At 33.7% G+C, this 13,283-nt stretch overlaps 1 protein-coding gene across 2 annotated transcripts in view; it reads left to right on the forward strand.

Annotated features, from left to right (window-relative positions):
• Positions 1 to 13,283, forward strand: part of LRRK2 (leucine rich repeat kinase 2) — a 145,809-nt gene that overhangs the window by 52,487 nt on the left and 80,039 nt on the right. For both annotated transcript variants that reach the window (XM_050750114.1, XM_050750115.1), the window contains exons 19-21: positions 3,160 to 3,418; positions 6,930 to 7,118; positions 12,777 to 12,895. In XM_050750114.1, coding sequence (XP_050606071.1) covers positions 3,160 to 3,418; positions 6,930 to 7,118; positions 12,777 to 12,895 — 567 coding nt within the window. The remainder of the gene's footprint in view (positions 1 to 3,159; positions 3,419 to 6,929; positions 7,119 to 12,776; positions 12,896 to 13,283) is intronic.

Genomic DNA, 13,283 nt, shown 5'->3' on the forward strand with positions numbered 1-13,283 from the left:
TTGAGCCCAGGAGTTTAAGACCAGCCTGGGCAACATAGTTACACTCCCATGTCTACAAAAAGTCAAAAAATTATCTGGGTATGGTGGTACCTGCCTATTGTCCCAGCTACTTGGGAGTCTGAGGTGGGAGGATGACTTGAGCCTGGGAGGTTGAGGTTACAGTTAGCTGAGATTGCACCACTGCACTCCAGCCTAGGCAACAGAGTCAGACCCTGTCTCAACATAACATAACGTAACATAACATAACATAACATAACATAACATAAGAATGCTGAGGCGGGAGGATCACTTGAGCCTAGGAGGTCAAGGCTGCAGTGAGCTATGATTGCACCGCTGTACTCCAACCTTGATGACAAAAGCAACCAACTAACCAACAAACAAAAAAACAATAAAACCAAACACCTCCATCATATGCATTACCAGCTGGGCACTGCTCCAAATACTTTACACAATTTAATCCTAACGACAACCTATGAATAGGTCCAGTAGGTTCTAATGTTATTCCCATTGTACAAGTGAGAAGTTGAGGCACTGAGGGATTAAATAACTTGCCTAAGAACAAGCTCCTGGTAAATAGTGCAAAATCTGCCTCCACAGTGCCTGCTTTGATTTCTTGGCTACACAGCAGATTCATGGTAGTGGTGGTAGTGGTGTTCATTTACTCTAAAATAACAGTTTAAATAATTTGATTTTGATAATGTGCTGCATTTATTATAAATTAGATGATCAGAGAAAGATTGCAGGGATAAGAAATTATGCTTTTGATAATCTTTAGTTATTATATTCTGAATTTTCTTCATTATTTAAATGTGAAAATAAATATCTGTAAGCAGTAGTATTTTCCTGTCATGAAGTTGAAATTACTTTCATAAATATGTGTGAATATTCTAAAGAGAATGACTCTGTAGGATTTAAAGAAATTAATTCTTATTTTTGCTGACATTTATTTCTTTTCTCAGATTCCCTTTCTTATATATCTCTCTCTTCATGGCACCCATATGCCTAAAGTCAGCTTGGATAGTTTGGATCCTCCAAGGAAAATTCCTTCCACAAACATGTGCAGAGCACAGTGCTAGATAATTAATAGAGAATATATAAGGGGTTTCCTGTTTCAAGAAGTTTATAGGTCTGTATGTGTTGGGACATTGACAAGAGAATAAAACATAAATCACCTTAGTACAAAGTAAGGAGTGAGTGGCTTATCCTAGAGAAAAAAAGTTACTGGGCTACAGGAGAAGGCATTTGTGAGTTTTTCCCTTCCCTCCCCTCCCCACCCTCCTTCCTTCTTTCCTTCCTTCCTTCCTTCTTTCCTTCCTTCCTTCCTTCCTTCCTTCCTTCCTTCCTTCCTTCCTTCCTTCCTTCCTTCCTTCCTTCCTTCCTTCCTTCCTTCCTTCCTTCCTTCCTTCCTTCCTTCCTTCCTTCCTTCCTTCCTTCCTTCCCTCCCTCCCTCCCTCCCTCCCTCCCTCCCTCCCTCCTTCCTTCCCTCCTTCATCTTTCACCTCCCTTCCTTTTAATTTTCCTGTGAGCCCTTAAGGAGGATTTTAGTAATTTACTACTTAAATTAAATATACGTCCTAGGTGTTGTGCTAGGCTTCAGGAATACAAGTTGAATTGCAGTAATGTACAGGCCTTTGCATTCTAGCAAGAAAACAGATGGGTGTGTATGTTTGTTTGCTCAGTGCTACATTAAATGAAATGGATGGGAGCCAGGAGGGGAAATAGTGTGTTTGGCCTGAGAGGTTAGTAGCAAGGACTTCTCCACAAGAAATTTTGAACCCAATTCTTCAAGAATGAACACCTTTTTGCTGGGTGAAGAGTAGAGGAAGGCATTTGGGGTAATAGAAATAGCACAAAAGATAATGAGGTTTGAAAAATTACATGCTGTGTTTGGAAGAATGTCCGGAGCAGTGGCATTTTAGGTTTTTAAAGAGGACAGTGACTTGATCAGAGCTCTGTAGTGCTTTGAGTATGGGTTGAAGGTGAGTGTACTTGGAGACTGGTGGGCATTTAATTGGTGCCTTCCAACCGTATGAATGAATGTCCCCTTAAATCCCTTGGAAGCACTTTGATCCTAGAAAATTCAAGAATTGTCCCCAACATCTTTTTCCTCTGAGTTGGTACCCTGGATCTTAGGGTCTTCTTTTCTTTCCTTTTTTAATGTTTAATTTTGGGTAATGAAAGTCGCACAGGTTTTGAAGCCAGCAGATTTGGCTTCAAATCCAAGTTTCAGTTGCTTGCCAGCTTTACGGGACAAATTATATATCTTTTCTAAATACTCATCTATTAGGTGGGAGAAATAATTGCTATGGCATAAGATTTTTTTTTTTTTTTAAAGATTAGAAATCACATGTGTACAGAATTTAGCACAGTAACTGATGGATATTATTTCTATTACCTGTTATTTTTGTCTTCTAGTTGATAGCTCCTTGCTAACGTCTAGCTCCTTTCCAAAGCTCTTCCTGAGTAGGGCCAGTGTGTAGTGCTGCAGGTTGCTAAGGCTTCTCCTGGCTTGCTGAGTTGTTCTAGTTTTTGTAGCACCTTGCGTGCTAACCCACCCTGAGCACATGCTCTGAAAACATAACATTCAGAGGAAGGTTGAGGACTGAGAGACAAGGTATATCTTTGAGGAAATTCAGATGCTTGTACTGAGGAGATGAGGAAAACCAGACACGAGTAATGATTGTCGTTTGCGTGTGGCATTAATAAATTTTACAATAGCTAAGTCCTCATTTAGTGATTCTATGTCACAGATAAAGACAGGACAGTAGTATTTACTGTGTTAAGGTACTGGTTTCCCAGATATCTTACAGTGAGAAGACAGAAGCTCAGAAAGTATAAGCAATGTGCATACTTGTTGGAGTCTGGATGTAAACAGAGATCTTGATGCCAAGCCTATGGAACTTTGTCTCCATATAATATTGTCTCTTTCATGGATAACTGACTGCCATGTGGCAGATTATTCACGCTATTCTGACAGTTATGGCTTTAATATCATCTTATTTTCCCAATCTATTCAAGGATCAGTTTTGTCTTATTTTATTTTGTTTAATTCCAAATTGGAGATGTAGAGAAAAATCACATGACGTTTGATTTGCCAGTCTCCTAAAAAGAAGAAAACTATAGATTTTTAATATACTTAATTTTTTTTTTCTTTAACAGGTATGTGAGAAAGAGAGCAGTCCCAAATTGGTGGAACTCTTATTGAATAGTGGATCTCGTGAACAAGATGTACGAAAAGCGCTGACAATAAGCATTGGGAAAGGCGACAGCCAGATCATCAGCTTGCTCTTAAGGAGGCTGGCCCTGGACATGGCCAACAATAGCATTTGCCTTGGAGGGTTTTGTATAGGAAAAGTTGAACCTTCTTGGCTTGGTCCTTTATTTCCAGATAAGACTTCTAATTTAAGGAAACAAACAAGTAAGTAACAAGGAGAATATTTTTGACAGTTCTTATTTTTAATAGTATTTTTTTAAGTCACTAGTCTTTTAGTGGTTATTCATGCCAGTTTGAAGGACCTTAAGCCAAAAATATTGCAAAGGTTTGGATTTTTTTGGCTATGAAATACTTCAAAATGATGTATTTAAGTTCTTTATGAGATAGCAAATAGGTACTTATAAAATTAGAGCAAAATAGCGGAAGCTTTTTGAAGAGCTACTTTTTAATATAGTCCTTTTTTATTTTTAAAGTAAAGCATCCTTGTTTTTTTAAAAAAATATAAAATTATAAAAAAGAAAATAAAAATAACTTATTTTTTCCCTTTTAAGTAATTAAAACAGATATTTTTCCTAACTTTTTGTATGCTTACATGTACCTATGCATTCAAATGTATGTAAAAGCATACACACATATTCACTTGGCATTTTTAACTTAGCATATATATATTTCAATTGATAATGCATTTTCTTTATACATTCAAGCTCATATGTATTTTGTACATATTATGTGTATTGATGGTAAGTTGCCATCCTCTGACACTGTTTTTGTCTTTTGAGCTCTTTCATTTGTTCACACTAAATGTGTTTTTAGCGTGTGAGCTCCCAGCTTTTCCTATGTTAATTTAGTCTCATGCCCATCTCCTTCCCCATGGTCATGATACTCCATGACTCAACACCTTTAAGACCTTCTTGCAAATAGCATGTTTGCTTCTCTCATTTTTATGATGCACTCAATAGCAAAACACCAGTTTTGGTCAGTCTACCAGTCTACTTTTTCCCTCACTTTCACCAAGATAACTGAGTGCTGCTAGAGAAAAGTACCCGTCCATGCAATTTGGTGCCTTTATACATCAAGGTTTCCAACCTTTCAGTAGGCTCCAAAAGTTCCAGTCAGGCTGAATTTTCCTCGGTTTCTCAAACACTTCATGTACCCTTACTTCCAGTCTTTTTCCATTGTTACTCTCTCTACCTAACTCTAAATTCTCTCTTCACCTGGCTGTCTCTTCATTCTTCCTGTCTCAGCACCATCATCAGTCTGGAAGGTCCTCTTACATGACCCTATAGCACCTTATTTCTCACCTATACTACCATTCACCACATTATATAATTTAATTTTTCATTTTTATTATCTACTTTTTGGTAGATTGTTAGTACCATGAAGTCAATGTCAGTTTTGTTCATGGTTGTAACCTTACCATTGATACGAGTGCTTTGCACATAGTAGATTATCATTTAGAATTAAACATTTAATATTGGCAAAAATAAAATTATGTAATACATTATGTTGCTAAGCATATGTGGAAACATGCTTCATACATTGATATGAATTTAAATTGTCCTCTTTTGAGGACAATTTGGCAATATCCACTAATATTTTTTAATATACAAACATACTTTTTTGACCTAGCAGTGTACTGTTAGGAATCTATGATACAGACATTCTCAATGTGCACAAAAAATTATGTACAAAAATGCACATTAAAACATTGTTTATAATAGCAAAAGAGTAGGGAAAAACCTAAGTATTCCCCAAAAGGAACTATTCAAATAAATAATGGTACATTCATGTAGTGGAATGCTTTGCAATCATTGAGGAAAAAAAAAACATATAGCAAATTTAATGCCTTGATAAAGATTACATTACTCCATGGCAAAAAACAGGCACAGGACAGTGTTTTTACTGTGCTAATGTTGATGGAAATGCAATTGGAATATGATAGTTACAAAAGTTTGAATATGAAATAAAACCCTCCAGAAATGGGGTCCCTGATTGTCTCTGGGGTCTTTGGAAATTACTGAGACATGGTTAGATCCCATGTTTCATTACTTAAACTAGTCTCATGCCAAAAATCTGCTTACTTTAATCTTCGCTGTCTGATAGAGAGGAATTGTGGGCCCATTGGAGAAGGATGGAGGAGATTTATCATTCACTATATTCCCTTTGCTGTGTATGAAGTTTTTACCATTGACACATCTTACCCAATTAAAAGAGCACAGTAATGTCATTTGATTAATTGGAGGGTATAACCATGATTTCATTGGCAGCTGGTCTGAGTAAAGAACACTTTGGGTCATAGCTTTCAAACATTTTTCAGGTAGTATTTGCCTGAGTGACATATATGTGTGTGAACTCATCCTGCTGGGCTTCGGGATAATTTCCCATATTGTAACATATTACTCTGGAAAAAAAGAACTATTTGGTATATGGGTATAGTGTAAGCCACAGTATCAAATGTCTTCTTGGGGTTTATCATATGGGCTCACCACATATTTACAGTAGGAATAGATGTAGATACATGAGCATACTTCACCTCTGCTACTATAATGATTGCTATTCCTACTGGCGTCAATGTCTTTTAGCTGATGAGCTACACTTCACGGCGGTAATATCAAATGATCCCCCACCACGCTCTGAGCCCCAGGGTTTATTTTCCTTTTTACAGTAGGAGGCCTAACCAGCATTGCATTAACCAACTCATCACTGGATATTGTACTACATGATACAGTGGTATCCTTAACTTTGTTAAAGGTAGTAATGTTAATAAGATGTTTGGTAAAAATGGAGTGAGGGACTTTTTTGTTAATATAGTATGATTGAAAACATTGGTTGATAGAATAAGGATATTTGAGAGGGCAAAAAATGAGAGTTGTTCCAAGATATTGTGTCTCAAGTCAAACCATTTTTAAAAATCAAGTGTAGTGACTTATATACATATATAATTTATATAAAATAAAATGCATATATATAAATTTTATATATAATTTATATAAAATTAAGTGTATATTTTCATGTGCTTTGAAAATTACCACTGTATCATGTAGTAATATTTGAAGTAATTACAGTAGTAATATTTGAAGAAATCTTCCTGGCTGTATGTAGAACAATGAGGACTCTGTCAACTTATTCTTCATAGTAGAGCTGATATATAATGTAATGAAGTTGTGAGAAGAATGTTAATTTTGAAATTCCATCAAATTTCCCAATAGTCATAATGAATCACTCAGCAAACTTTATAAAAATAACAACATCCTTTATTTAGTATTTTATGTGTTCTATGCATTGTGCTAAACATTTTATATACATGGTTTCATTTACTCTTTTCCATTACCATATGCTGTGTATGTTATCATCTTCATTTTCCAGGTGAGGACACTGACACCCATGGAGCTTATATAACTCACAAATGGCATTTCTATGACTTGAACACAGGCCTGTCTGGCTTCAAAGCCTAGGCCTTTTCCTGAATAAAGTTCCATAGAGATTCAATTTTGCTATCTACACCAAAGCATTGTATACATGGTTATGTTTTTTTTTAAAAAATATGATCTGCCACCTGCTAGTTATTTAGGATCACTAATGTAAGGTGACTTTGGAAGGAAAAATAGAAATTTTCTCTAGAAGCATAGGAATACATAAGAATTTTGGTCCTATATATGTTTATTTTTGCATAATTGTTGATTTCTAAGTTCCTGGTGCATCTCTTTATTTTCAGATATAGCATCTACACTAGCAAGAATGGTGATCAGATATCAGATGAAAAGTGCCATGGAAGAAGGAGCAGCCTCAGGCAGTGATGGAAATTTTTCTGAAGATGTGCTGTCTAAATTTGATGAATGGACCTTTATTCCTGACTCTTCTATGGACAGTGTCTTTGCTCAAAGTGATGATCTAGATAGTGAAGGTATTTATTATAAAAAGAAATCCCTTTATGTTTTATATTTACACACTGACATTGAACAATAGGACCCGAGACAAAAACCTGACTTAAATCATTTGGAAAAACTTAAGTAGAAATGTGTTTATTATCACAAACGGTTAGGTTTACTAATTTTGGTCAAAGTGATGTTTCAAGGAAGTGTGTCTCTGTGCTTCTAAATGTTATTCTGACTAATTGGTTAATGGTTAATATTCCAGGAAATAAACTCTGACTAGACTGGAACGAGATTCCACACTCTGACACTGACTAAATCCTTTTGTGGCTTGTGTAAGCTCCTTAACTTTGTTAAAGGTAGTAATGTTAATAAGATGTTTGGTAAAAATGGAGTGAGGGACTTTTTAGTTAATATAGTATGATTGAAAACATTGGGTGATAGAATAAGGATATTTGAGAGGGCAAAAAATGAGAGTTGTTCCAAGATATTGTGTCTCAAGTCAAACCATTTTTAAAAATCAAGTGTAGTGATTTATATACATATATAATTTATATAAAATAAAATGCATTCACTTTAAGTGTATATTTTCATGTGCTTTGAAAATTAACATATTCATGTAGTCATCATCGCTATTAAGTTATGCAATATTTTCATCATCCAAAAAAGTTTCTTCATGCCTCTTCACTGGAACCGTCCCCTTCCCCTGCCCCTGCCCCTTAGCAATCATTTGCTTCCTGACACTGTAGATTAATGTTTTCTCTAGTTTTATGTACATAGAATCATACAGTAAGTACTCTTTTGTGTCTATTTTCCAAAGTGGTTGTACTATGTTCTACCTCCACCAGCGATACATGAGCATTCTGGTTCCTCTACATCCTTGTCAGTACTTGGTATTTTCAAGTTAATTTTAGCTCTTCTAGTGGAGATTTAATTCATTTGGATGTAATTTTCATTTCCCTAATGACTAATTACATAGAGGACATTTTCATGTTCTTATTGGCCATTCTTATTTTTGTGTGAAGTGTTGAAGTATTTTGCTTTTAATTGGGTTGTCCTACAATTACATAAAAGTTCTTTGTATATTCTAGATAGAAGTTGTGACAGGTGTATATATTGCATATATTTTTTTCCCAGTCATAGCTTGTCTTCTCATTTTACTAATTCTATTATTTTTAAAAAACAGAAGTTTTAAATTTTGGTGAAATGCAGTTTTCCAGTTTTTTTCTTTTATGGTTTGTCCTTTTTCTACCCCACTTAAGAAACCTTTTCTTAGCCTAAATTTGTGAATATTTTCTCCTATATTTTCTCTTAGAAGTGTTAAAATCTCAGCTTTAACATTTAGGTCTAAAACATTTTAAGCTGATTTTTGCATGTGATGTGTCAATGAAGGGTTGACACTTATTTCTTTCTGTGTGGATATCCAGTTGTTCCAACATTACTTGTTGAAAATACTATATAATTCCTCATTGAATTAATGGAAGCTTTGTTCTCTTTAATTGACTATTTAGGTATGGTTCTACTTTAGCATTATTTATTCTGTGCCACTGATTTATACCTTATTCTTATGCCAAAACCACACTGTCTTGATTACTCTGGCTTACTAGCAGGTCTTGAAATCAGGTAGTCCAAGTCCTCTGGTGTTCTTTTAAAAAAATTGTTCTTATTAATCTAGATTATTTGCATTTCCATATAAATTTTGAATCAACTAACTTTATGCTGGGATTTTTATTGTAATTAAGTCCATATTTGGATTTTATATTGAATTAATTTATAAATTAAATCATATTACCTGTAATGTTAATATAATCTATACCATATAATTAATACATAAATAATTTCTATAGATTATATCTGTAAATCAATTTGAGGGAACTAATACATTAATAATGAGTCTTTTGACATATTAATGTGATATGTAGTTCAATTAGTCTTTTAAAATTTCTAACAGTGTGTTGTATTGGATGTTTTCTGATGCTGTTATAGATGGTATTGTATTTGAATTCTAATTTCCAGGAGTTCACTGCTGATACATAGAAATACAATTCATTTATTAGTACATGAATTTTTTATCCTGTAAACTTGCTAAGCTCACTTATGAGTTTTCCAGTACCTTATTATAGATTCCACAGGATTTTCTTTGTTCGTAATTATACCATTTAGTAATAAAGACAGATTTGCTTTTTCTTTTCTAATATTTATGGCTCCTTTTTTTTTTCTTGTCATATTGCACTGGCTAGGACCTCCAGTACTATGTTGAATAGAATCGGTCAGACTGGCACCATTCCCTGGTTTCCAAACTTAGAGGAAAAACATTCAGTCTCTAATCACTAATTATGACATTATTTGTTATTTTTCATAGATGCCCTTCATCAAATTGAAGGAGCTTCTTCCTAGTCATTTTTGGAGAGCCTTTTTTTTTTTTAATCATTAATAGGTGTTGAAAAATGCTGTTCAGCATCTGCTGAGGTATTCATATTTTTCACCTATATTTTGTTAATATAGTCAAATACACCGACTGATTTTCTAATGTTAAACCAATTTGCATTCCTGGAGTAAATCTCACTTGGTTATGGTACATTATCCTTTTTATATAGTATTAAATTTTATTTTCTAAAATTTTGTTAAGATTTTTGCATCTGGCTGGGCACAGTGACTCACGTCTGTAATCCCAGCACTTTGGGCGGCCGAGGCAGGCAGATCATGAGGTCAGGAGATCAAGACCATCCTGGCTAACTGTGAAACCCCATCTCTACTAAAAATACAAAAAATTAGCTGGGCATGGTGGCGGGCGCCTGTAGACGCAGCTACTCTGGAGGCTGAGTCAGGGGAATGGCGTGAACCCGGAGGTGGAGCTTGCAGTGAGCCGAGGTCATGCTACTGCACTCCAGCCTGGGCCACAGTGCGAGACTCCGTCTCAAGAAAAAAAAAAAAAAAGGAATTTTGCATCTGTGAGAGATATTAGTCTGTAGTTTTATACTTCCTTGTAATTATGGGAGTAATGCTGGCCTCTTGAAATGAATTGGGAAGTGTTTCCCATTCCACAATTTTCTAGAAGAGTTTGTGTAAAGGTGTTTTCTTCTTAAATGTATGATAGACTTCACCAGCAAAGGCCATCTAGGTTTTCAATTTTTGTGGGGAGGAGATTTAAACTTATGAATTTAATAACTTTGATAGATGTATGATTATTTTAATTTTCTTTTACTTCTTAAGTCAGTTTTAGTAATTTGTAACTTTCAAGGAATATGTCCATTTCATATAAGTTGCCAAATTTATTTGTTTAATGTTACTTATAGTAATTATTTAATTATCCTGTTAGTGATTTAATTATCCTATTAATAATCTCTTCAAAGAATCAGATATTTGTTTTATTGATTTTCTCTATTGTTTGTGTTACTTTCTCACTGACTTTTGTTCTTATCTTTATTGTTCCCTTTCCTTACTTATTTTCATTTTAATTGACTTTTTTTTAATAGATTCTTAATTTGGAAGCTTAGAACTCTGGTTTTTACAACCTTCTTATTTTGTAACAGAAACATTTATTTAAGGCTATATATGTCCTTATAAATATCACTTTCACTGCATCCCAGTATTTTGATGTGTCATCTTTCCATTCATTTAAAAAAATTTTAATTTCCTTTGTGACTTCTTTGATTCATGAGTTATTTAGAAGGCTGTCGTTTATTTTCCAAATATTTGGAGATTTTTCTGGATAACTTTTTGGTTATTGGTTTCAATTTAATTTTGTTGTGGTCAGACAACCTACTCTGATGATTTCTATCCTTTTATATTTATTGAAACATGCTTTATGGATTATTATATGATCTGTCTTGGTGGTGTGCCATGTGCAACTGAAAAGAAAGTATATTCATCTGTTATTGGGTCAAATCAATAGGCCAAATTGTTTGGTAAAATTTCTCAAGTTTTCTGTGACTTTACTGATTTTTCTTTCTATTTATTGTATTTGAAAGAGAACTATTGAAGTTGTAATTGAGGATTTGTTGGTCGTCTTTTCAGTTTTATCTGTTTATGCTTTGTATATTTTGAAGCTATGCTGTTTGTTGTGCAAACGTTAAGGATTATATATAAAAAATAATTTTTTAAGTGAAGTAACCACTTTATGTTAATCTAAGTTTGCAGTTAGTATCATTTTCTTCTTCTGGAAGAATTCCCTTTTACATTTCTAGTGCAGATCTTCCAGAAACCCATGTGCAGATTACTGGAGCTATTTTTCTGTAACTGCCCCAGAACTCCCAGCTATTGTAGTCTCCATAAATGTTGATGTCTATCTCCTCATCTCAGGAAAGCCGTGAGACTGTTTAAATTTCTTCTTATGTGTATGCCCCTTAATTTGTCTCCAAGCAGAAGACCAGAGTGATCATAGGGCTCACATAATTTGTTACCCTTCTTTCAGGTATTACATAGTCCTGTGCTGTCTGTCGCCCAGTGTCTATATCCAGTCATTTAATGTATTTGTCCAGTTTTCTTGTTGTTTATCTAAGTAGGTTAAGTTCATTCACATTTGTTGCTCTATCATGCCTGAAAGAACTCTCTTCAGGTATTTTTAAAGAAAACATTAGAAATTTTAACATAAAATAATTATAAAATGCACTATGCTGCTTGTACAAATAATGTGCTAATAGACATTTCACAAACATATAAAGTGGGAATAATTATGATAATTTAATAATCTTTATAATTATGTAATTGTTACTAAATTATAAATTCTATTTTATTAAAATTCTTAAGCATTAAAATAATTTAAATTATAGAATTAATTGAACTTCAGTAATGAACCAGGTAGGAACTGTTTATATCAGGATTTATACTGAATATTATAAAGGGGATATTTGGATATACAGATTTTATAATTTGGTTTTGAAGTAAAATGAATTCTTTGTTTTTGTAAGATAAAGAGTAGGGGAATTTAAAATCATAATTTTCACAAATGCATTCACATTATTTATCTTTAATATGATTTATTTATTGATCTTTTTTATAAATTTATTATTTTGAAAGTACTGCCTTTTCCTTATTTTATAAAATAATTATTGCCAGCCAAATTTATTGTGTTTATTTTAATACCATTCCATAAAAGAAACCATGAAACATGAAATTCAGATAGGAATATATTAAAAATTGCTGTTAAATAATTTGTGTGATTACAACATTTAAAGCAAGATTTGAAAAATTTATAAGAAAAATTCAGGGAGTTAATCCACTCTCTTTCCTTTGCTGCTAGATCCTATTCCAGTGGTCTCTATAAAAAAAATTCAGAGAAACAGAAAGCAGTAACATTGATCAGATTGCATACAAACTTTCTGCACACACACGTATTTGTTATAGCTTATGTAACCATTGATTGATTTTGCTTTTTTCTGCTGGACTATGAGCTCCTCTGAGGGATAGATTTATTTTTTTCCTGCATATCATTATCCAGTGCTTACCCAGTGTCTAGTCTGTAACAGCCATTCCATAAATATTTATGGGTGAAGAAAAATGTTGTTGAATTTTTAAAGTGAAAAACCAACATGGCTTATCATTTCTATTTTAAAGATTTTACAAAGGAAATGGGCTGTGAAATTTCCATTAATAAAAATAGGTTTAATCTTCCATGACTGAACAAGGATCTTATGATTGAGTAAGCTTTTCATACTCACTTTCATGTTACTTTATCATTTTCAAAATAGGAAGTGAAGGCTCATTTCTTGTGAAAAAGAAATCAAATTCAATTAGTGTAGGAGAATTTTACCGAGATGCCGTATTACAACGTTGCTCACCAAATTTGCAAAGGCATTCCAGTTCCTTGGTAAGTTGAATTGTGATTATGTTGTGTTTTGCTACTGACATTCTCTTGATAACTAAAATTTATGCCAAAGCTAGGAACAATTGGTAGGGATTTCCCTGATGTATGAAAACTATAATTTTGAGATGTTTTCTATATGTATATATATGAAAACACAGTAGATGTAAATTATGCTAAATTCACATTTGTAGTCTTTTGAGTATGCAGGGTATGAATTTGTTTGGGGCATATATATGTATACTTGCAGTACACTTCAAGATGGTTTTCTTCTTCTTTCTTTTCAGAACTTCATGTCTGAAAAGAGCCCAGGCTAGACCTGTACCTCATGGTCCCATGAACACTTTAGCTAGAAATCTTATAGTGATTTCTAAGAAACCAGACAGAAGTCTGA

This window comes from Macaca thibetana, chromosome 11 (assembly GCF_024542745.1).
Source record: "Macaca thibetana thibetana isolate TM-01 chromosome 11, ASM2454274v1, whole genome shotgun sequence".
NCBI lineage: Eukaryota > Metazoa > Chordata > Mammalia > Primates > Cercopithecidae > Macaca > Macaca thibetana.